This window comes from Bos javanicus, chromosome 26 (genome assembly GCF_032452875.1).
Source record: "Bos javanicus breed banteng chromosome 26, ARS-OSU_banteng_1.0, whole genome shotgun sequence".
In the NCBI taxonomy this organism is placed as follows: Eukaryota; Metazoa; Chordata; class Mammalia; order Artiodactyla; family Bovidae; genus Bos; species Bos javanicus.
Genome location: NC_083893.1, coordinates 44,660,522 through 44,684,788, shown reverse-complemented (window position 1 = coordinate 44,684,788; position 24,267 = coordinate 44,660,522). Strand labels below are relative to the sequence as shown.

At 52.4% G+C, this 24,267-nt stretch overlaps 1 protein-coding gene across 3 annotated transcripts; it reads left to right on the top strand.

Moving 5' to 3' along the window:
- Window positions 1-73: 73 nt before the first annotated feature.
- Window positions 74-24,182, top strand: UROS (uroporphyrinogen III synthase). 3 transcript variants are annotated; one of them, XM_061403996.1, is made up of 10 exons: window positions 78-383; window positions 8,449-8,537; window positions 8,720-8,803; window positions 10,309-10,405; window positions 11,680-11,754; window positions 13,753-13,827; window positions 17,552-17,632; window positions 18,462-18,547; window positions 19,776-19,874; window positions 23,588-24,182. In XM_061403996.1, exons 1-10 carry the CDS (start codon window positions 95-97, stop codon window positions 23,720-23,722), a joined length of 1,110 nt encoding a protein of 369 aa, XP_061259980.1. In that variant the 5' UTR covers window positions 78-94; the 3' UTR covers window positions 23,723-24,182. The 3 variants fall into 3 exon arrangements, with proteins under 3 accessions (XP_061259982.1, XP_061259980.1, XP_061259981.1); XM_061403997.1 differs by having other exon boundaries at window positions 80-317; XM_061403998.1 differs by lacking the exons at window positions 19,776-19,874; window positions 23,588-24,182 and adding an exon at window positions 19,049-19,767 and having other exon boundaries at window positions 74-383.
- Window positions 24,183-24,267: the final 85 nt, after the last annotated feature.

Here is a 24,267-nt window from a genome sequence, read left to right as displayed (position 1 = left end):
CGTCTTTCCAAGGCTCTCCTCACCACCGGCCCCCCCACTTTGTGCAGTGGTTTGATCCATCTCAACAGGTCGCTGGGCCTGGGTGTCAGTGCGCATGCGCGAGCTTCGGCGCCGGCCCCTGGATCCCCCACCGCGGGTACAGGTGACCAGTAACTCGGGGCGGGGGCTTGGACTGTCGTCGTGGCAACGCTGGCCACGTGGTAAGGGGGCCGCCCTCGGGTCTGCGCTGAGCGTAGCAGCCGGGCAGCCTGCAGGCGGAAACCTTGAGAGTCCGCCCCGGCGTGGGCTCTTGCCCAGCGCCTCGCCAGCCCCGCCAGGTAGGTGTCGCTTGTGCACGGTACCGGCGAAGACACAAGACTTCCGCGGACGCACGGGGACCCGCCGTAAGCACCCCTTAGGTCGCTGCTGGCCTGGGTGGGCGCTGGGCCGTGGTGCGCGGTCCCCGAAGGGAAAGAAGGTCGCGGGACCAGAGCAGATGCCCCAATCCGGCAGGCGTTGCCCAGCACAGTCGGTGGCACAGCCTTGTCCGTAATCAGTGAATGCGATCCTGATACCTGCCCTTAGCCCACTGTCCTTAAGCGCATTTCTTGATCTGAAGGTTTCTTTAAAATCACGCATCAACCTCATCGGCTTTAGGGCAAGTTGTTGGTTCAGTCGCTAAGTTGCGTCCAACTCGGGGACCCCCATGGACTGCAGCAAGCCAGGCTTGCAATGCAGGAGACTCAGGTTGGATCCCTGGGTAGGGAACGTCCCCCTGGAGAAGGAAAGGAGTACCCATTACAGTATTCTTGCCTGGAGAATTCTATGGACAGAGGATCCTGGCCCATGGGGTCTCAAAGAGTCAGACACCACTGAGGGACTGACACTTTCACTTAGGGCTTTCCTGGGGGCTCAGACAGTAAAGGATCTCCCTTCTATGCACTAGACCTGGATTTGATCCCTGGGGTCGGCAAGATCCCCTGGAGTAGGAAATAACAATCCACTCCAGTATTCTTGCCTGAAAAATCCCATGGATAGAGGAGCCTAGCAGGCTATAATCCATTGGGTCTAAAAAAGCCGGACATGACTGAGCGATTAACACTTTCAGGGCCTGTGGGGATATCTAAAGGACAGACCTGAGCCCATTTTGAGAAAACACAGTGGAGAGGACTGTGGTAAACAAGACAGCGTGTACCCAGCAGCTCTGCAAGTTGTGGCCAAGTGGAAAAGTCGGCCAGTGTTCTCAGTTCTTACTTTGCAAGAGAACCTGGAGTGCTGGACTTTTACCAGAAAACGTGATTTGTAAAACTTGTGCCAAATAAGTCACCTACCAGGCAGATTTATCCCACAGACTGCCAGTCTGCAGCCTGTTAATGTTATTTGGGGAAAAAAAGTCACTAGAGAAGACATCAGCTTTCTGAGAGCGAGGTCTATAGTTTTCCTTTTTCTTTCTGTAAAATGAGCAGAGTACGTGGGAAGTGCGATTGCAAAAAAGGAGTGAGCTGTCCCCGACTCTGTTGCCCCCTTCGCCTCTGGCCCTCGATCTTTCCCGGCAACAGGGTCTTTTCCAATGAGTTGGCTCTTCGCATCAGGTGGCCAAAGTAATAGAGCTTCAGCTTAAGCATCAGTCCTTCCAGTGAATATTGAGGGTTGATTTCATTTAGGATTTACTGGTTTGGTCTTGTAGTCCAAGAACTCTCAAGAGTCTTCTCCACCACAGTTTGATCATAGGAATTCTATTTTTAATGTCTTGAGGAACATACTGTTTTGTAGTTTGCAAATTTTCCTCAATAAGCATGTAGTGCTTTAATAAGTTCAGTTCAGTTCAGTTGCTCAGTCATGTCCGACTCTTTGCAACCCCATGAGTCGCAGCATGCCAGGCCTCCCTGTCCATCACCAACTCCCAGAGTTCACTCAAACTCATATCCATCGAGTCGATGATGCCATCCAGCCATCTCATCCTCTGTCATCCCCTTTTCCTCCTGCCCCCAATCCCTCCCAGCATCAGAGTCTTTTCCAGTGAGTCAACTCTTCACATGAGGTGGCCAAAGTACTGGAGTTTCAGCTTTAGCATCATTCCTTCCAAAGAACACCCCGGACTGATCTCCTTCAGAATGGACTGGTTGGATCACCTTGCAGTCCAAGGGACTCTCAAGAGTCTTCTCCAACACCACAGTTCAAAAGCATCAATTCTTCGGTGCTCAGCTTTCTTCACAGTCCAACTCTCACATCCATACATGACCACTGGAAAAACCATAGCCTTGACTAGATGGACCTTTGTTGGCAAAGTAATGTCTCTGCTTTTCAATATGCTATCTAGGTTGGACATAACTTTTCTTCCAAGGAATAAGCGTCTTTTAATTTCATGGCTGCAATCACCATCTGCAGTGATTTGGGAGCCCAAAAAAATAAAGTCTGACAGTGTTTCCACTGTTTCCCCATCTATTTCACATGAAGTGATGGGACCAAATGTCATGATCTTCATTTTCTGAATGCTGAGTTTTAAGCCAACTCTTTCACTCTCTTCTTTCACTCTCATCAAGAGCCTTTTTAGTTCCTCTTCACTTTCTGCCATAAGGGTGGTGTCATCTGCATATCTGAGGTTATTGCTATTTCTCTCGGCAATCTTGATTCCAGCTTGTGCTTCTTCCAGTCCAGCGTTTCTCATGATGTACTCTGTATATAAGTTAAATAAGCAGGGTGACAATATATAGCCTTGACGTACTCCTTTTCCTATTTGGAACCAGTCTGTTGTTCCATGTCCAGTTCTAACTGTTGCTTCCTGACCTGCATATAGGTTTCTCGAGAGGCAGGTCAGGTGGTCTGGTGTTCCCATTTGGGAGGGGAAAAGCCTTTCTTTGTGCCTTGGGATTAGTCCCCAGTGTTGAGCTCATGGTCAGAGTGTGAGTTGGAGCAGTGAATGTGAATAAATGGACTACCCATGGTTTTTGTCCTTCAAGAAAGTCCAGTACTGACCCTGGGGAACTTCACTCAGTCAGGGACTAGATTGCCAACCCACTGGCTCACCTTCAGCTCAACTCAGAATTTATCTTTTTTTTTTTTTTACTGGAATATAATTGCTTTACAATATTGTGTTTCTGCTGTACAACAGCATGAGTCAGCTATATGCATACATATATCCCCTCCCTTCTGAGCCTCCCTTGAACCCCCTCCCCCACCACCACCCCACCCCTCTGGGTCATCACAGGGCTTACAGCAGCCTCCCACTAGCTGCGTGTTTTACACATGGTACTGTATGTATGTGAATCGCGGTCTCCTGGTTCATCCCACCCTCCCTTCCCCCCGAGTCCACGTCTGTTTCCTACATCTGTGTCTCTCTTCCCGCCCTGGGAATAGGTTCATCGTACCATTTCTCTAGATTCCACATACGTGCGTTAATATTTGATATTTGCTTTCCTCTTTCTGACTTATTAATGCTCCACTCTGTATAATGGAGTCTGGAGTTTATCCTAAAGGAGCAGAGAGCTGGTAGCATATGCTTGGGAGACCGGGCCTGGGCTCCAGACCTGGGTTACATTTTATTATTACCTCTGCCAACTCCTGTGCTGTGCAGCCTGAGCACATTACTCAAACCTTCAGAGCTTTAGTTTCCTCTTCTGTAAAAAAGGAATCATCTCCCTTCCTTGCTGGTTTAAATGAGGATTGAGATCTTGCCTGTAAGATGCTTAGCCCCATAAATGACACATGTAAGTGCCAGATAAAAGGGCAGCTGCTTTTCTTGCTACTACTCAAAGCAGCAGAACATGGGTTAAAAGTATGGATTTGAGACGTGGCTCTCTTACCAGCAAAGAGGCCTGAATCAAGGCAATTCCCTGTCTCTTTAAGGAAAAGTGGCCATTCCCCATGCTCCAAAAATTGCTGAGTAAACCTAAAGCGTTGTTTTCCCACAATGTGGACAAATATTTGCTGAGCGTCTACTATGGGGAAGAAAGTGCCCCAGGGAAGCCATTGGTTCAGAGGCCCAGACCTATTTCACAGATTCAAGAACAGAGACCAAGAGGACAGCAAAGACCAGAACCCAGGCTTCAGCCCCTCTGGCACAAGATTCTCCCACACCACCAGGCCTCTTGCCAAAGTCCGAAGTGACTCACATACAAACCTTCTTGCATAAAAGCCTGAGAAGACCCCATTCTCCCCTTCCTGTTCCAGGCTTCCTCCTGTTGCTGCAATGCAGGTAACAGGTGTCAACTGAAAAAAAAAAAAAAGTTTGTTTTAAACTTTATTTATTGATGGCTGCTCTGGATCTTCATTGCTGCGCACAGGCTTCCTCTAGCTGCAGTGCACAGGCTTCTCGTTGATCCTTAACCACTGGCCCAGCAGGGACGTCCCACCCCCTCCCTTGTTGAGACAGGGTCTGTGGACCTTTCTTTGAGCCCTTGGATTCAGCCCTGGGCTGGATTTGCCCAGTAGTTCAGTGACTGGTACCTGTCAGCTGTGAGAGGGTAGATGTGGAGGAGAATCGATTCTCTGCACAGTCTCAGCTTTAAACCTTCATTTACTAAGAAGAGTAGCAGAGTGTTGGCATGACTGAGTGCACGTGTCTGTTGATCTGTCTCGGTGAACTTGGTGATAGGGGTTCTGGGGTGGCCGAGAAGCTTCAGCGGTGGCTCCTCTTAGTTCTGCCTTAGAGATGCTTAGAGCAATGGCAGAGAAGGGCCAAGGGCAGTATTTTATTTTTATTTTTCAAGTCCTGCAGCCCATCTCATGGAATTTCTAAGCAGTCATTATCCAGAAGGCGTCGGTTTTATTACCCGAGAGAACCACAGAGTAGAACCCAGAAGAAATATTTTCCTTATTTGCAGTGAATAGATTTGGTTTGCTCTCACATGTTTTTATTATCCAACTAAGGCTTCCCAGGCGGCCCAGTGATACAGAATCCATATGCTAATGCAGGAGACTCAGGTTCAATCCCTGGGCCAAGAAGCTGCCCTGAAGAAGGAAATGAGGAGCCTGGCGGGCTACCGTCCATGGGGTCACAGAAGAGTCAAGCATGATTTAGTGACTACATAACAACAGCTGGGTAGCTGTCATTCATTATCTCCTTTGAGTCACTCCGTGCCTTGGGAGGGCAGAGGGTATTCCCATTTAACAGGGGCGAAAACAAGATCACGTCGTGGCCAGTCAGGCTGGGACCAGAACCCGACTCCCTTGGCCCTTAGCCCTGTGCTTGTTCGGTGACCCTGCACTCCCCTCCTTATGTTGCCCCAGAGAGAAAAGGGAAGAGAAAGAGCAAGCAGGACAGTACATCCATCAACAAGACATCTCCATTGCTGCTAAGTCCAGACTCCCTAACAGGGCCAGGCGAGGCCATCTCCCCACTCTCCCCTGCACACTCCAGCCGCCCCAGGCCTCTCCCCACCCCTCAGGCTTGAACCTGTGCAGCCTCCAGTCTGAACATGATCCTCCAGGAACATCGGGTCCTCCAGGAAGCATTCTGGGCTCTGCATGGGTGAGGATGTGGGTCCCACTGCTCTAACAGAGAACCGATAACATTGGCTGAAACAGGAGAGAACGTTTCTTTCCTCTGATGTAAACACTCTGGCTGACTGGTGGCTCTGCCATGCAAAGAGGTCCTGCTCCTTGCATCGCCCCCAGGCAGGACCCTGCAGCTCTTACTGGCCAACGCCATCCATCCTCCACCCCGCAGGGAGGCAGGAAGGGAAGGGCAGGAACGGCACTTCCTGTCCAGGCGGGACCAGAAGTGTATGCATCAGTTCAACTTCCATCCTCTGGACCAGCACCTCCTCACCTGACCATATCCATCTGCACGTGTTTGTCCCGGGCGTCCATGTGCCCGATGTTATGAAGGGCTCCTATCTGCGAGGGAGGAGTGGATATCTGGGGATCTGGTAGATCCCCCTTTCTCAGTGAACCAGAGTCTCCCTGGTCCTTGCACTTGAGTCACGCCTGCCTTCTCCCCTGGGGAAGCCCCAGGCCCCTTTCTGTTGTTCAGTCACTAATCATGTGCGACTCTGCAGCACCCCAGGCTTCCTTGTGCTTCACTCTCCCGGAGTTTGCTCACACTCACATCCATCGAGTCAGTGATGCCATCCAACCATCTCATCTTCTGTCACTCACTTCTCCTGCCACCTAGCGGCATACATCCCTGAACCCCCAGATTGGGAGGTGTGTCAGCCAGGGTTCAACAGAGAGAACAGTAGGGGATATAATCAGGAGACTTGGTGCAAGGAATTGCCTTGCACAGCTGTGGGGGCTGGCGAGGAAAGGCTGGAATCCACGGTGCCAGCCGACGGGAAGGGCAGGCTCGGGCACTGCCTGCATCTGCGGCCACAGCGGAATTACCTTCTTCCTCGAGGAAACCTCAGTTCTGCCCTTTAGGCCTTCCTAGTGACTGAAGCAGGCCCTCCCTGGTGACCTAGGATCACCTCTTTTACTAAAAGCCAACGAATGGTGCGTGGATCACCTCTCTAGAGTACCTGCCCAGCAACACCTAGGTTAGCATTTCTGAATAAATGGGGAAAACGAGCCCGGCCAAGTTGGCACCTAAGAGTGAGCATCCCGGAAAGGGGGAATTCTGGTTTCTGTGTTAGACGCGTGGTGAGTAATTTCAGGAAATGATACACACGATGCTGCTGCCTCTCTCCCCAAGTCCCCCCGCTCTCCAGCTAAGTGCTGGAAAGCAGCAGTAATTGAACTTGGCTTCATAATTATTAGTTCACCCAGGATTGGTTGCTTAGATACAAAGCAATTCATTTGGAGCCAGAGTTTCCTAAGATGTCCCATAGATGTTATAAGTTTCCAGAAATATGTTCAGTGATTATTTATTAGTAATGGCTCCCAGCGTTAACACACTTCTGCTCCAAACAATATACTCTCTTTGACTGTTATCAACCACTGTATATTAATTAAGTAATTGCTAGTCTAATGCTACTTGCGGGATGTAATCTGCGTTTCCAGCAGAGTTTGTTCTGCAGGTCTTCGGTGGCTTTTGTTTTGAGACCTTTGGGTGGTTATAATGTGCTTTTTCCTCCTTTGATACAAGAGGAATTTAATGTTTATTGTAAAAATAAAATTGGATGATACAGAAAGAGATAGAGGAGAAAATAATCACCCTAGCCTAGCAGCAAAGAATATTCTTTCATGTCTATGTGTATATAAAATCTGTAAGATCACACATGTTACGTAATTCTGTATCCTGCCTTTTTAAACTTAACATTATTTTGTGAGTAAATAACCCGTGTAGTAAGTTGTTTATGAGTATTTTAGTGATTTTTTTTGTAGACTTGTACCTTGATTTATTTAGCCATTCTCTCCTTGTTGGACATTTACATTGTTTCTAAGTATTTGCAATTATAAAGCATAATGCTAATGCTAATGCTAAGTCGCTTCAGTCGTGTCCAACTCTGTGCGACCCCGTAGACGGCAGCCCACCAGGCTCCCGCATCCCTGGGATTCTCCAGGCAAGAACACTGGAGTGGGTTGCCATTTCCTTCTCCAATGCATGAAAGTGAAAAGTGAAAGTGAAGTCGCTCAGTCGTGTCCGACTCTTAGCGACCCCATGGATTGCAGCCTAACAGGCTCCTCCGTCCATGGGATTTTCCAAGCAAGAGTACTGGAGTGGGGTGCCATTGCCTTCAGGATACAAACTTGCAGCTAAGTTTTGAGGATCTAATGAAGAGCGTGGTGGTTATAATCAACAATATTGTATTATCAACTTCAAAGCTACCAAGAGACTAGATCTTAATTGCTCTTACCACAGAAGAGAAATGATAGTTTTATGAAGTGAAGAGATGTTAGCCAGTGTTACAGAGGTAATTGTGTCACAATGTATAAATGTATTAAATCACACTGTACACCTTAAACTTGCCCTATGTTCTGTGTCAATTAAAAAAAAAAAAGAATACCAGGATGAACACCTTTATGTTAATCTTTGCACATATTTATGAGTATCATCTTAGAATTTATTCTAAAACTGAAACTATAGGAAGAAAGGGTATAAAGTATGTACGCCTTTTGATATATATCAACAGGCTTTTTTCCAAAATTTTTTCAAATTTTTTCAAAAATTTTTGAAAGATTATCTCATGGTACTTGACCATATTGTAAAACATATGAGAAGAATCAATATAATCATTTCCTAAAGAGCTTATAAGCAACTGAGTAGATTTATCAAGAAATGGAAGTAATTATTCCTTTCCTTAGAAGATACTCATTTCTCTTATTTATTATTGATTCAACCCAGAATTTGCATCACTTCTCTTCTGTGAGTCTCTCAAGTGATATCAAGTGCCAGCCTGCTGTCCGCGGGCCTTATCGGTGACAGGGTCTTCAGAAGGAACAAGCCCATAAATGCCAAGTCACTGTGGGGGAGGGAGAGGCCAGCCAAGCTGCCGCTGATTACCTGCGCCCCACGCCCGCCCAGCCCACTGACCCTGCTCAGGAAGAGCCTTGGAAATCGAGTTAACATCCCCTTTCCCTGCCCCGTAGCACCCTCTAAGGACTGCCAGGCCATAATGAAGGTTCTTTTGCTGAAAGACCCCAAGGAGGACGACTGTGGCCAGGACCCCTACGTCAGGGTAAGTGCTTGGCACACCCAGTCCCAGAACGCCTGGCCCTGCCTTGTGTTGAAGTCAATCAAGGGTGGGGCGATCTGCTAACAGTTGAGGAGTGGGCACAGTGTAAATTGTGAAACAGGCCCCTTTTCCTTATTTTCCAAAAAAACCCCTGCCAGCTCAAAGCTGTATCCTTTTATTTGCAGGAGCTGGGATTATATGGGCTCGAAGCCACTTTGATCCCTGTTTTATCGTTTGAGTTTCTGTCTCTCCCCAGTCTGTCGGAGAAGGTAAGGTTCGCCAGCCTCTGAGCACCATCGTTTTCCAATGAGACACCTTTGGTTTCCCTGGCATCCTTCCCAGCCCGAGTGGGAAGGACCCGTTGATGAGCACTCGTCTCACCGTCTGGCGACGTGAACTCACCTGCCCCAGGTCTCAGCTGCTGTTGGATCCTCAGCCCGAGCCTCTCAGAGGCGGGCCGCGGCGAGGCCCCACCTGCCTGCTCTCGGCGGTGCAGACCCTTCCCCTTCCTCCTCTCCTGCAGGTCACACCCCCCGACCTCAGCAAAGAGCCCAACAGCTGTTGTTTCTTCCCAGGCCAGGCACCTTGGCCAGGTCCCCCAGCAGATAAGAGGGAGGGTTGGGGCTGCTGCCCCCGGGGTTGGGGTAATAGATTACAGCTGGGGACGGCCCCAGGGAAGCCCTGTCGGAACAGCTCCAGCTAAAGATTTGGTGCCCAGCAGTCTCCACCACTGTGCACCTGCCACCAGATAACCTCCCCAGGGGCTCTGTTCTGGACACGTGGGCCAAGAGCCGGGGGCTTCACGGGATGGGTGTGCCCACCCCTGTCCACTGGGCTCCCCCCTTCCCCACCCCGCCCCCATGCTCTGCATATTGGAGTCTGCCTGTCACTCACGGAGCACCTGTCTGCTTTCTCCCTTCCGTTTGAGCTGAATGTTGAATTATTCGTTCAACAGTTGGCATCTGCCCTGACTATGTGCTGTGAGGACTATGTAAGGGACCCCCATAAGCAGCTTTAACGGAAGCAGAGCTCATCATCTGAGCTCGTTGCTAGGACCCCGATGGTCAGAAAAATGCTACAAGCAGGAGCCTGTCCATCACCCCCAGCTAGTCTGTTTCCTGAGGGGGTGTCTGAGCTCTGAAGCTCTGGTGGTGCGGTGAGTGAGTGCTCTGGCCTGGGCACCGTGGAGACACGTGCTCAGATCGCAGCTCCGGCCCTCACCTGGGCTGCTTCCTCATCCTCGACAAGCCTCTGTGTCTTAATCCGATCAAGTCTTTGCACCCATCACAGGGTGCCTTCACATGTTCGGTGCAGGAATGTATGTAAGACAGCCCACCACCTTGCTCAGAATACATGGTCAGTAGATTTTGTCCCCATTTTTATCTTCAAAAACCGGGGCTTCAGCATGGATATCGCTCCTTGAATATTCAGTTTATTATGGATGCAGGTCCAGTCTGCGGTCCTGCCTACACCCCAGCCACGCCCAGGCTGAGTCACATCCCCTCTGCTCCCTTATGCCTGCCACCCCGCATCACACCGACCCGTCCCTCCCCAAGACTGTGAGCTGTTTGGGGGAAGTGCTGTGAATTTACCTTGTGACCTTAAAGACCTGGAGTAGTTCCAGGCACATAGTGGGCTCTCCTGTCTTGAGTGGATGGAAGGATGGATGGATGGATGGATTTAGTTTGCCTACTACTTTTGTGAAGATGTTGAATCTTGGGCAGCGTTGAACTTGGCCATCATATGAAATCCTCTGCCGTTGTTTGGTGTGCAGCTGTCTCATCCCGAAGGTTACGGGGGACTCATTTTCACCAGCCCCAGAGCGGTGGAAGCCGTGGAGCGGTGTTTGCAGAAAGACACTAAAGCTGAAGGTGAGGGCGGGGTCTGCTGTGAATCCCTCTGGATGTCACTCTGGTTTATCCCGTCGGTGATGCTCAGTCTAGAAAGAGGTGCACCTCACGTTTGAAACAGCGCAGTGACTTTTGGTTCAAAAAGTGTTTAGGTACCGAGTTCCTTTGTGCCTGTGTTACCTGTGGAGGGAAGATGAGATGAGATTCCCTCTTCTAGGCTGTTTCTTAGTGTCCTACCCAGAATAGCGTCACCCGGCAGCCTTCTGATGGGAGCGAGCACTTCGAGGTGCCGAGTCCCCAGGAAGCCGGACCGTGCTGCCTCCTAAACACCCAGACGGGTGTCAGATCTTAGGAAGGAAAAACTAGTGTTTCCTTATCTCCTAAAAGGGTGTTGAATGCCAAGTGGCCTTACGACGCTTTTTTTTCCAGTATTTCTTTAACCCATATTTTAAAATGTTTACTTTTGTCATAAAATGATAATGTCCTCTATAAAATTGTGTTTGTTCCTAACCCGAAATGTATCATCTCCACTTTGACCTAATGGATAAATGAGCCTTCCTATCTCAGAAGACAGTTTGTTGACTGCTTTGGTTGATGTCCCAGATAAAATCAGTTGTATCAGACGGCGGAGGACGGGGTGGATAGATAGCATTACCAACTCAGTGGACGTGACTTTGAGCAAATTGCAAGAGTGAAGGACAGAGGAGCCTGGCACGCTGCAGTCCAGGGTGTCGCAAAGAGTAGGACAGTGAGTAAACAGCAGTTGCTTTATTAGAGATGTAAATCGCCTCTTTTTCACGAGCAGTAACTTTTTTCTCTAAAAGTCTAGATTTGGGGGGAATTCCCGGGTGGTCCAGTGGTTAGGGCTCCGTGCTTTCACTGCTGTGGCCGTGGGTTCAATCCCTGGTCTGGGAGCCAAGATCCCACAAGTCTCATGGCGTGGCCAAGGGAAAAAGGGTAGATTTTTATATTTTAATGTCACCAAGCAAATTAATTCTTCATTATGTTTGTTTACTAGTATTCATTAAAATGCTTCTAGTGCCAGCTGTGGAAATGACTTAATATTTCAGGCAAGGCATACTGACACATTTGGCCAAAGTGATTTTTAAAAACTTGCCTGCAGACTATGAATAGAATATAAAAATGGATTTTAGTTTGAGATGCTGTTTCTTTATATCTGGTCATTAAAAGTTTGCCTTGCTCACAAGTTTTTTAGGATGAACAAACAGCCACAGGCAGCAGTCCAAACGGCCACCGTGGTATTTGCAGCTCACATCGAATTTCATGTTTTACAGTCTGGAAAAAGTCTCTGAAAGAAAAATGGAATGCTAAGTCGGTGTATGTGGTGGGAAATGCTACTGCTTCTCTAGGTAAGCAGTCAAGGCCCAAATAAAACACCAGAGAATGACTGTGATATTGTGATTATAATAAAAAATGTATATTTGGTCTTTATCCCTATTCCTGGCCCAGGCCTCCTAAAACCCTTGGAATTTCCGAAATGATAAGAAAAAAAAAGGTGTCTTTTGTTATTCATAACAGACCTCTTTCAACTCCATCTGAGCTGACTTCACTGAGGTGACTTTTGGGAAGCCCTTAGACTGGGGGCTAGTTGCCATTGGAACCAGTGCCGTGATTCCAGTGAGAACTTTCAGATCTTGCCCTCCCTGCCCCCCACCTCCAGGGAGAAGGATGGTGGGGTGCCCAGAGGTTGAATTAATGACCAGTGACCAATGATTTAGTCGATTGCGCCCATGCAACGGAGCCGCCATAAAAATCCAAAGAGCAGTTTCACAGAGGAGCTGGGAGGCCCAGGCCCCCCAAACCATCCCTGCCCGATGCAGCTCCTCCATCTGGCTGTTCATTGACACCCTTTGAAATACCTTCGTAAGAAGCCAGCAACAGTAAATTACAGCTTTTCCCTGAGTTCTGTGAGCTGTTCTAGCAAGTGACCCAACTCAAGGAGTGGGTCAGGAGACCCTCTGACTCAGAGCCGGTCTGTCAGAAGCACGAGCGATGACCTAGGTCTGAAGTGGGGGCAGTGTGATCCGGGGGGCTGAGCCCCGCATCCTTGGGATCTGACGCTGCCTCCTTGGAGAGAGCGTCAGACGTGAGTTAGGTTGTCAGACACCCAGCGGAGAGCCGGAGAACTGCTGGGTGTGGAAAACCCACCCCCGGGGCAGCCAGCGAGCAGAGGTGTGAGTGTGGTGGAGAGCAGAGAAGAGAGGGGAACAGGAGATGTCCTTCCCCACTGACCTGACTTAGTTCATGGAGCCCTGTGGTTCAGTTTAAAACAGATTCTTTTCCTTACTCAGTTTATAACAAGTAATTAGTCAACCACATAATGATCCCGATAAGGCTGTGGTAAAATAAATGCATTCAGATATGGCTAAATGGCATTGAAAATCGGTTCCCATGTTTTGAGAAATACTTGGTCCCCATGTATTCAAAGGCTTTGCCAAATTATCTGTACCTTTTGGCCCACTAATCCCTTCTCTGGTAATCTATCCAAAGGTAGTAATCCCAAATAGGAGAAATGTTTTTATCATTCAGTCGCTCAGTCGTGCCCAACTCTTTGCGACCCCATGGACTGCAGCACGCCAGGCTTCCCTGTCCATCACCAACTCCTGGAGCTTGCTCAAACTCATGTCCATAGTCGGTGATGCCATCCAACCATCTCATCCTCTCTTGTCCCCTTCTCCTCCCGCCTTCAATCTTTCCCAGCATCAGGGCCTTTTCAGATGACTCAGTTTTTCGCATCAGGTGGCCAAAGTATTGGAGCTTCAGCTTCAGCATCAGTCCTTCCAGTGAATATTCAGGACTGATCTCCTTTAGGATGGACTGGTTGGATCTCCTTGCTGTCAAAGGGACTCTCAAGAGTCTTTGTGGGGGGAGGGTTGGGATACACAACTATATCATAGTGTTACTTATAATGTAAAAAAATGAAAAACCCCAAGTGTCCACGAACAGGGGAAGAGTTCAATTTAAATTATGACAGATCTGTGTGATGGTTATGTCGTTTCTTCTTTTATATATACATCTTTATTTTGAAGGGAACTTATAGGAAAGGTATAAATACAAGGCAAAGAACTTAATTTTTCCTGAACCTTTTGAGAGTAAGTTGCTAATTTGACCCCACATCACCTAAAGCCACAGGTCTGGGGGCCGCGGGGGCGGGGGGGCCGCGGGCTGGGACCCAGCTCCCTCTCAGGTACATGATGCCTCCTCCCACCTCCCACACCAGCTTCCAAGGGGAGACACTCCATGTCTTTGTAAAGCACCTGCCTTCGTCTTTGCACCTTTAAAAAAATGACCCTGGAACAAAAGGACTTAAATAACCATGTAAACAAATAGATGTTGTTGTTTTCCAGTGAATAGAGTTGGCCTGCATACAGAAGGAGAAACCTGTGGAAACGCAGAAAAGCTTGCAGAATACATTTGCTCCAGTAAGTAGAGTAGGGCCCCAGTGAAGCCCGGTGCTGCTGTTGGGGGGCCTCCCAGCCAGCACCTCGGGGGAGGGCTGTCTCCTCGGTGCTGTCTTGGTAACGACACGGCTGGTCTGAGTGTGTGCGCCCCTCTGCGTTCACGGCGCCTTGCATCTGCTGCTGTCTTATATCAGGTGCCTTGTATCTGCTTCCGTCTGTGCTGGTCTGAGGTTCAGCCCACTGCCCTCCACCCGCTCCACCCAAGGAGACAACTCGAACTTGACACAGAGTGAAAGGGTTGGAGACAAACCAGGAACAGGATTTTCTGGGAATCGTAAGGGGCGGGTGGAGGCAGCAGGAGCTCCTGGGCACTGTCTGTCTGTCTGTCTGCCAGCTCTCCCGCCTGTCCTTCCTTGTGGGAACCTCTTCCTCCTCTGAATTCCCTCCCCCGCAAAGCCCACTCCTCCGTGAAAAAGCACCCCCTGCCCCCTCATAAGCTCATCATTGGGCAGCACATGGGCTGAGACTTAGAATGGCACAGGTTCTAGGGAGATTTGTATTTCAGTAGGGATTAGGCTTTGCACTAGTTATTAAATTCTCAGCTTCTGACATGAGAGTTCTGTTTGGAGCAGAACTCTCGAAGAGAAAGAACAGAGGCTCAGTGTGTCTGTAGGAGAGCCCCCACTCAAGTTGTCTGTCCCAGACCCCCCGCCATGCCTGCTCCAGCTGCACACAGATGCTCACATAAGCGTGTGTCCTTGTCATGTTGATCCCTCCCTGACGGATGCGTGACATCAGACACCCACGTGAAGGATGGTGTCTCACCTTCTGTTACTGAGGGGATCAGGGCTGTGCCCCTCGAGGTCAGGGGCTGTGGGCCTGTCCTTTGAGGACCAGATGCAGGCGGCTGTGCGGGCCCGTCCTCTGCCCATCGTAAATGAGAGCGGCCGTAGACCACGTGCTGGGCTCTGACCCGGGGCTGCGGTGTACAGGCCCTCTCTAGAACTTCCCTGGGCTCTGACCCAGGGCCGTGGTGTACAGGCCCTCTCTAGAACTTCCCTGGGCTCTGACCCGGGGCCGCGGTGTACAGGCCTCTCTAGAACTTCCCTGGGCTCGGAGACAGGGCCGGTTGGTTGCTGACGCCCAAGGTGTTGCTGTGAGTTTGTCCAGGAGAGGGTTTTGTCTTCTGTGTCCCTGGTGTTGGCATCGGGTGGGCAGGGAGGGCAACACCGTAACCGGGGACTTGGACGGCTTCCGGGGCCATTTTGTGTGGGCGTAGTGTGTTGGAACGTTTGTTCTCCAGGTGGCGCTGGCCTGTCTCGATCTTTCTGAAGTCTTAGGGGTCCCTGCTGTCAGGAGCCAGTGCCGTTAGTGAAGGGCTTGGGCTTGTGTGTTTCTGTTGACCCCGGGAGGCACTCCTGCAAGAGTCCTGGGTCATCCCCTTCCCGTGGGCCAGGCCTCCTGGCGCTCAGGCTGCAGACAGTGGATTTTGCAGGTTCCCATTCACTCTCCTTTCCCCACTCTTCTTTTATGAATGATCTTATTTGCTGTTTCCCGCGTCACTGTCACGTTGGTGTTGAGGGCTGGGCATTACCGGGTGGTCAGCGTGGCCCTGGCGCCTCTCACCACCGTCCACTCTGGTCCTCTGTGGGAGCCACATGTGCCTGTTTAAATTAATCAAAGTGAAAAAACGAAAAACGTGTTTCCCCGTCACACGGAGCACAGGCCACAGCTCAGCCACCCCTCTCGGCTCAGGGCACCTCAGGGACGGCCCGGGTGCCCCAGGGTCGCCCAGCGTGCTGTTTGGCAGGCTTGTCGAAGCTCCGGGGGGGCTCGGGACCATCCAGGGTCCCAGAGCTCTGAGGGGACAAGCGGGAGGACGGACTCCCCACGGCTCGACCAGCGTTCACCTGTGGGTCCTAACGAACCTTCAGTTCCCAAGTAGAATCATACCTAAATGAGAACTCATCCTGACTGATAAGGACTTGCCCCTGGTTTCGCCTAGATGTTAACGATTTTCTCGGAAGTCCACTCTGAAGCTTGATCTTAAAAGGCAAGAAGGCATTCCCAGTGCTTGGAGTAGAAAGGCCAGTTCGTAGTCACTGCTTGTTTGTTTGACTGAAACACTTGTTTACTCTGTGACGGGCACTGTTAGAGCGCTTAAAGCCATCACCTCGGTGAGTCTGGTAGTTTCTTGTTCTGATGGACAGGTCTTCCCTCCCAGGGTGACCCTGCTGGCGGAAAAGAAAGGATGAGTGAAGTGGTCAGAGGTAGAAGATGACTCTTAACAGCGTCTTCTGAGAGAAAGAGAAGGAGGGGAGGGCGTCAGAGGCAGGCATTGTGCGGGTTATTTATTGATGTTTAATCTCCCTGGATTATAGTTGATTGGTTACTCAGGTTATTTGAACTGTCCCCCTGGACTTGCAGCTGAGCTGACCGACAGTTTGTTCCTGCCAACCTGTCCACTTCCTGGGCTCTCCTTCGTGCACCCACCCCCACCCAGCCTCATCATCCTGATTATCCACCGTTAAGTGCCCTCTGCTAACAGGCCTGAGAGGGCACAGACCTGGAGGCCGTTAGAGTTTCACAGACATGCGTCTCCTCCAGCGAAATGACATTTACACACTCCCTCTCATCACCCGCATCGCCTGCAGAGACTGAAGCCCCTGCCCCGGCCACATACCGTGCGCTCAAGGACTTTCCGCACAGCTGCCGTCTTCTGCCCAGCAGGCCAGGCCCCCTTCCTGTTAAAGGAGCGCAGAGCATCCGAGCCCCGAGGTTCACCATCCTGTGTGGGGTTAGACTCCTGCCAGGCCCTGGTCGCTCCCTGTCGTCCCGGGGAGACCTCACCGCTCACCTCTTCAGAACACTCAACCAGCTTTCACACTGGCCTGTTTAGCTGAGCTCATCCCAGAACGGAATTTTTTAAATTCATTCATTCATTGTTTTCCATAAATGATCTTACGACAAAGAGGAAGAGTGGTGTGGTCGAGCAGTGCCCTGGTGGGAGATGCCGTCAGTTTCCATGGTGATGAGACGGGCCGTGGGCGTCATTCCCCTGGAGGCTGTCAGGCTGTTTGCCATCAAGCCTCCACTCTTGGGGAGGATTCTGACACCTGATGGCCCATTGGTTTTGTTGGGAGCTTCTGTCTCCATGGTGTCTCCACAATTCTGCAAATAGAGGCCTCCAGCTGATTCTCCCAGAGCGGAGATGTACGCAGGGGGAGGAGGCAGGGCCGTTCTGAGCAGGCTGGGCTCCCCCCAGCGTCCCTCAGCCCCTGAGGCACCTGGCCTGGCGGCTGCCATCCCCACCATAACAGAAGTGGCCCTGCAGCTGGTCTCTGCTGGGGCGGCTGCACATCCATCATCCATGCTCAGCTCCCATTTGCTGCCTGCCCGTGGAGCCCAGGTTCCAGCTACTTCCCTCCCAGCCGGTCCCCTCAGGAGGCAGAGACTGTTACTCTGGGGCCAGTACTGGGCCTGACCTCTGACCCAGCTCTGCATGCTCACCACTGCCCGGGGCCACCAGGGTGGGAGGGGCTTCGGAAGGTGGGGGTACCACAGCCCCAGGCACGCGTGGATGTTAGTGTTCCACATGCTGCCCCCCACCCCACCATGACCCCGAGGGCTTCCTCCACTCGGTCCTGGAACCGACCTGACCCAGGGCGGGGCCTGGGGCTGCGCCTCCCACACCCCTGACACGTTACCCCTGGCCTGTCTACAACGCCCGCCTGTTTACTCGCAGGGGAGCCTTCGGCACTGCCTCTTCTGTTTCCCTGCGGAACCCTCAAGAGAGAGATCCTGCCAAAAATGCTCAAGGACAAAGGTGACTGAATGCACTGGCCCTCTGGGCCATGCCTGCCCCGGCCTGTCCGGGGTCCCGAGAGCCCGCCTGCGCAGTGACAAAGTGTCACCCCAGAGCCCTCGAGGGAGGGCACGGCTGGGCTGGACCGCTGGGCCGGGAGGTGGGCGCCGCTCATGTTAGGTTCGGGGTGCAGGCACTTTCCTACTTCAGATCCGCTCCCCACCAACCCGCTCAGCTCAGCTGGGGGCTGGCGGGGGGCCCAGAGCCCTCACCAGGACCGCGGTGGCAGTAGGGTGGTCGGGACCCCCAGGTAGGCACACGGGGAAGCCAGTCTTCAGGGAGAGCCGATCTCATCAAGCACGGGGCGGCCTGCAGCTCAGCTGACCTAGACCTGCTCCCACTCCAACCCTGGGCTCCATCCCAGGGTGCCAGGGACCGAGCTGTCTGGGCCCCCGAAAGCTCGTGGCCGCTGACGCCCCAGGCTTACAAATCCCCGTGCGGTCTGCCTCCAGCCCGCAGGGTGGGAGTCCACGCGGACAGCAGCCATGGCGGGAGTGGCCAGGGCCAGGCCTGTGGACAGTTCACATAGATGTGGGGACAAAAGGAATCCGTGGTCCCGAGGGGGCTGAGGCTTCAGGACCCCGTCCTTCCCTGTCATCTCCGCCTCCTGCACCGTGTGACTGCTCCGCAGCATAGGGTGGGGTGCGGAGGGCCGGCCCAGCCCCCGTCCCTCGGTGCCCGGCCACTTGTTCCGGGAGAGTTGTGTGGCCCTGGGGGACCTCTACTAACGGTGCCCTGTGGTCCGTTCCCGGCACAGTAAAGTGTGTCTCCTGGTCTCCATTGTGTCCAGGGATCCCCTTGGAGAGTGTAACCGTCTACCAGACTATTCCACACCCAGGGATCCAGGGGAACCTCACCAGCTACTACACCCAGCAGGTGCGTGCCGCTTCCCGGGAGCTCGGGCCGGGGGCCCCCAGGTGGCACAGGCAGGGTTGAGGGGCACCAGCCTCCCGACGCTGGTTCTACTGTCCATTGCAGCTTGTGACTTGCGGTGGGGGGCGGGGAGTGTCCCATCTTTTGGTTCCATCTCTGTATCTGGGAAGTAGGAACAGACCCATCTGGTAAGGTTTTTCAAGGGTTAAAGGAGATAATTTACACAGAGCCCTCTGCGTAGCATTCAAGACTGAGGAAGCCCGGGGTCAGCAGTGGCCGTGACACAGTTCCTCGCCGTGGGGCAGTGGTGGGGCTGCAGGGCAGGGGCCGAGAGGGGCGAGGTGCACACCAGGCAGGCCCGCGGGGTGGGGCGTGGTCTGGGTCGAGCTGGGGAGGCAGCGGGAACCTTTGCAGGCTTCAGGCAGAACAGTGCTCGGCTCTTGTGAGGATGATGGGAGCTTTCCACGTCTGCACCCAATAAGACGCCTCCCCTTCCTCCCCCAGGACAGGCTTCCGAATGCCTTGCTGGCCTGAGAGGCCCCGTTAGCACCAACCAGAGCAGAGAGGCCCAATGGGCCCATTTGTCTGCTCCATCTCCAGAAGGCACGGAGAGGGCCAGGGAGCAGGCTCGCTGCTATCTGACTTGATCGGTGCTCTTTGGCCACAGGAGCTGGAGGCACTGTCCACTCACCTGGGTGCTGGGTCCCCGGTGCCTGTGTCCTCTGGCCAGGCAGACGCAGACCCGAGGGCGGCAGAGTGCCCAGGAAACAGCACCCAGCCTCCCCCAGCCCCCTCTAAACAGTTCTCGACCTGGGCTCCATCTCTAGGGAGCCCAGGACCCAAACCAGTGGGAACCCTTCTGCTGCGAATGCCCCCAGGCTGTCCCGGGGTGCACCCTGGGCTCCAGGAGTGATGGTGACCAGCTGGGGAGCATCTCTCAGTGAGGACCCTCCTGCTGCGAATGCCCCCAGTGTGCACCCTGGGCTCCAGGGGTGGTCACCGTCTGGGGAGCATCTCTCAGTGGGGACCCTCCTGCTGCGAATGCCCCCAGTGTGCACCCTGGGCTCCAGGGGTGGTCACCGTCTGGGGAGCATCTCTCAGTGGGGACCCTCCTGCTGTGAACGCCCCCAGGCTGTTCCAGGGTGCACCCTGGGCTCCAGGGGTGATCGGCTGGGGAGCATCTTTCTTCTTGGTCCCTGGCAAGGGACTGACTCTGTTCTCCCCTCTCCAGGGTGTTCCCGCCAGCATCACATTTTTTAGTCCCTCTGGCCTGACACACAGTCTCAAGCATATTCAAGAGTTATCTGGTGACAGCATTGGCCAAATTAAGGTAAGATATTCAGTGGGCTTTTGGTCTTTTTCTTTCAGATTCTTTTGTTTGTTTGTTTTAGCTTTTACTAATTATCCTAGAATTTCCGTGCGAAGCCAAAGCACTCCTGACCTCGCAGAGTCCCTGATGGCAGCTCTGGAGAACAGGCAGGTCTGGACCGCCCTGCGGTCCAGGGGTCGCGCCTCTGCACTTCCACCGCGGGGAGTCCCACCCCTGGTCCAGAAGTCCTCGTGCTGTGCAGCGCGGGCATCAGGACTCCCAGGCCGCTGCGCACAGCTCACAGTGCCGCTTCCTGGCTGGTGCTCTTGCACAAGTTACTTAACCTCTGAGCCTGTGCTGCGTGAGGACAATTATCCCTTTGTGGTCTTCGTAGACATGTGCATGGTCTTCCCTGATAGGTTCATTGAAAGAATTAAGTCAAGCCCTTAGCTCAAGGCCTGACTCAGTTATGAGCATGCTTCGCCTTGTTTCCCATCTGTCTTGAAATTAGGTATTCTAAATCCTTTCTCCTTTTTGTGGTTTTTAACTCAAAGGATTTCCATTTGTACTCTTTAGGAGTCGGCAAGTAATCACAGCCCTGTAATGGGGATGCTCTTAAAGGGCCTGAGGGGGACTGGGGAAGGGCTGCTGGTGTGACTGGGAGCCCCCAGCACAGGCCCCAGCACACCAGGGGGTCGGGACTGTCTCTGCCTTATAGACTGGTTCCCCACTCCCACCCCAGCCCCAGGCAGGTGCCCAGAGACGGAACACTGGCCTTAGCGCTGGGCTGTTGGGGGCCCGGCGGGGAGTGGGCTGCCCTGCTCCAGGGGCCCCATCCGCAGCCTGGGTCCAGCCCCGTGGGCTCCGTGGGTCCAGCCAGGCCCCTGGTGGTGAGTCTGACAGCAGAGCTCTCTAGACACCCCCCGCTCCTGTGACCAGCCCATGTCGGGGAGTAAAAGGCTCACGTGGAAACGTCATCTTGTGACCAGATTGCTTCTGCTGAAATTATGCTTTTATTTGCCGGTTCCCGACTTTAGGGAGTTTCTTTCTTTCTTTTTTAATTTTTTTTTTTTAAGAAAAAAGCAGCTTTATTGAGATATAACTCACACACCATGAAATTCGCTTTTTATGACTTAAATATGTACCTTTTAAAGTGTACAGTTCAGGGCGTTTAGTAAATTCACAGAGTTGTGCCGCCATCACCCTCTCGTTCTGGAACATTTTAGTACCATGAAGGAGACCGCGTGCTGTGAGAGTCACGCCCCAGCCCCCAGCCCCCACTGGCCTTCTCCCCATCTCTGCGGATCTCCCTGCGCTCTGGACTTCTCATACAAACGGAGTCTCGCCGCATACAGCCTGTGGTGCCTGGCTCGTTTCACTTAGCCTGATCGCCTCAGGGCTCACCCACGTCGTCATGTATCGGTTCTTCATTCTTCTGTGTTACCACACAACAGTCTATCTGTGAACAAACCACCTTTTATTTATCCATTCATCAGCTGATGGACGTTTGGACTGTGTCCTCTTTTGAGCCATCATGAGTAATAGCTGAGCATTTAAATATAGGCTTTTGTGTGTGTGAACACGTGTTCTCATTTCTCTTGAGTGTATACCTAAGTAGAGTTGCTAGCTCATATGGTGACTTTATGTCTGACATTCTAAACAGTTGCCAAACTGTTCCAAAGTGGCTGTACCATTTTGCAGTCCCACCAGCAATATATGAGGATTCTAATTTCTCCATTCTTGCCAACACTTTTTTTTTTTTTTGTCTTTATGATTATAGTCATTCTAGTGGGTATGAAGTAGTTTCTTAGTGGTTTGGGTTAGGATTTCCCTAATGAGTAAAGACGCTGAGCATCTTTTCATGGGCAGGATGACCGTTTTGATACCTTCTTTTTTAAAAATTTTTTATATTTATGTATCTTTACAATATTGGTTTGATTTCTGTCATGCATCAACATGAATTCACCTTATGTGTACACCTGTCCCTTCCCTCTTTAATCTCTCTCCCACCTCCCACCCCTTCCCACCCCTCTAGGTTATCACAGAGCACCAACTTGAGTTCCCTGAGTCTTACCATTTTGATATCTTCTTAAGAGAAACGTCTGTTCACATCCTTGCCACTTTTAAACTAGGTTATTTGTCTTTTTGCTATTGAGTTGTAAGAGTTTTTTTTTTTTTTTTTTGGATGCAAGTACCTTATTAGATATATGATTTGCACAAACTTCTTCCCATTCCATGAGTTGTCTTTTTGCTGTGTTGATGGTGTTCTTTGAGGCACTGCTACTGCTAAGTCACTTCAGTCGTGTCCGACTCTGTGTGACCCCAGAGACGGCAGCCCACCAGGCTTCCCCGTCCCTGGGATTCTCCAGGCAAGAACACTGGAGTGGGTTGCCGTTTCCTTCTCCAATGCATGAAAGTGAAAAATGAAAGTGAAGTCGCTCAGTCGTGTCCAACTCTAACAACCCCATGGACTGCAGCCTACCAGGCTCCTCCGTCCATGGGATTTTCCAGGCAAAAGTACTGGAGTGGGGTGCCATTGCCTTCTCCGTCTTTGAGGCACAGAAGTTTGTTTCAACCAGTGTTCTATTTTGTTGCTTGTGGTTTTCATCGTGTGTCTCAGAAACCATTGCCTCGTCCACGGTCATGAAGATTCACTGCTGTGTTTTCTGTTGCAGTTTTAACTCTGACATTGAGGTCTCTGATCCGTTTTGAGTTAATGTTTGTGCATGGTGTGAGGTAGGGGTCAAGCTTCAATTTTTTGCCTTAGGGAGGTCTCTTAAGGGGTAGCTGCTTTGTGGAAGGGGTGGGAGTGTGGGGTTCCAAGAGCCCCAGCTTCTGTGCGAGCAGCCTCCTTCCTTGCCCCCCACACACCCCTGGGGAGGAGCACCAGGCCACCGCTTCCTAAGACTGTGCGAAGGCGGTATCTCGCTCTCTCTCCTGCCAGCCTGCCTGGGGAGGGGCAGATGGGGTTGCTGGGCAGGGGCTGCCATTTTCAGGGGGCTCACCGTCACAGACCACTCCTGGGCAGGTCCCTGTCGGTGGTGTGAGCACAGAGTGGGGTGGGATGAGCACCTTCTCTCTGCCTGAAGCTGTCAATCTTCCCATTTCACCACCCCCGCCCCCCCGCCCCAAGCCAGCACTGAGAGGCAGGGTGATTGAGCCCCTTTTACAGATGAGAAAACTGAGGATCGGAAAGGCTAAGTGACTTGCAATGACAGCTGGCAGGGGCCAGAGTCACAGCAATACGTGGCCCAGGCCACTGAAGCTTCTAACCTAGGATAACGACGGTCCTGTGACCACCGACGGGCACCAGGTGTGGGTCTGTGCCAGGCACGGGCCAAGTGGTCACACGTGTTGCTCATCTAACCCTTGGAGCAGCCGGATGAGCAAAGCTGTTAACCTTTCTGCTTCATGGAGGTGGGGACGGAGGCCCGCAGAGGGTAGGTCACCCTGAGGCCACTGTCCTGTGGAGCTGCCGTTTGAACCTGACCCCCTGGCTCCGGCCCCGGTCTGGACTGCTCTGCCTCCATGGGGGGCCCGGCTGCCGCCCCTGCCTCACAGAGAGCCCCTTTCCAGGCTTTGTTCTGTGCTCCCACCACGGAGGTCCTGACCGATTCCAGACGTCGTCCTAACAGGATGTCCTGACGGGCCCTGCACCCAGCCCCGCTGCTTCCCCTCCAACCCCCCACCAAGGCCTGCGGCTCCGCTGAGACCCCTCTATCTTCTCCCTGCAGTTCGTGGCCATCGGCCCCACCACAGCCCAAGCCCTGGCCGCACAGGGCCTGCCCGTGAGCTGCACCGCGGAGAGCCCCACGCCACGCGCCCTGGCCGCCGGCATCAGGACGACGCTCCAGCCCCACGCGTGCTGAGTGTGAGGCCCCGGCACCCTCCCCTGGCTGGGTTGCTGCCTCCGTGTGGAGCCAGGCATTGACAGGGGCTCCCAGGAGGCTGCTGCCCTCATGCTTCTGCCTCCTGCCCGAAGAGAACACCCCCTGCCCCCCGCCCAGCACCCAGGACCGGACAGGCCATGGGGCCAGCATCAGGCCCACAGGCACCTGGCGCCCCCCCAGGGAGGCCAGCGCGGACCCTTGCCCAGCGCACACGGCTCCTCCGGCGGCAGGAAGGAAGCCAAATAAAGCTCGCTGGCCACTCGGGCTGACCGTGTGTCCCTGTCACTTGCTGTGTTTGGGGAAGAAGCAGATGTGCCCTCGTGCTGAGAACCGACAGACCTGGCGTGGAGATAAAGTTTGCTGCTTGTGAAGGAGTTTTATCCTCTTGTGAAAAAGAACCTCTGGGCTGCCCAGGTGAATAAAGTTTGCTGCGTGTGAAGGAGTTTTATCCTCTTGTGAAAAAGAACCTCTGGGCTGCCCAGGTGAATAAAGTTTGCTGCGTGTGAAGGAGTTTTATCCTCTTG

What these genes read in the sequence shown, in the direction of transcription:
- UROS (XM_061403996.1), top strand. Translation starts at nt 95, where the DNA reads ATGCGCGAGCTTCGGCGCCGGCCCCTGGATCCCCCACCGCGGGTACAG. An exon ending in CGGACGCACGGGGACCCGCC is followed by an intron (nt 384 to 8,448) that starts GTAAGCACCCCT and finishes CCTGCCCCGTAG; the next exon opens with CACCCTCTAAGGACTGCCAG. An exon ending in ACAGCATTGGCCAAATTAAG is followed by an intron (nt 19,875 to 23,587) that starts GTAAGATATTCA and finishes TTCTCCCTGCAG; the next exon opens with TTCGTGGCCATCGGCCCCAC.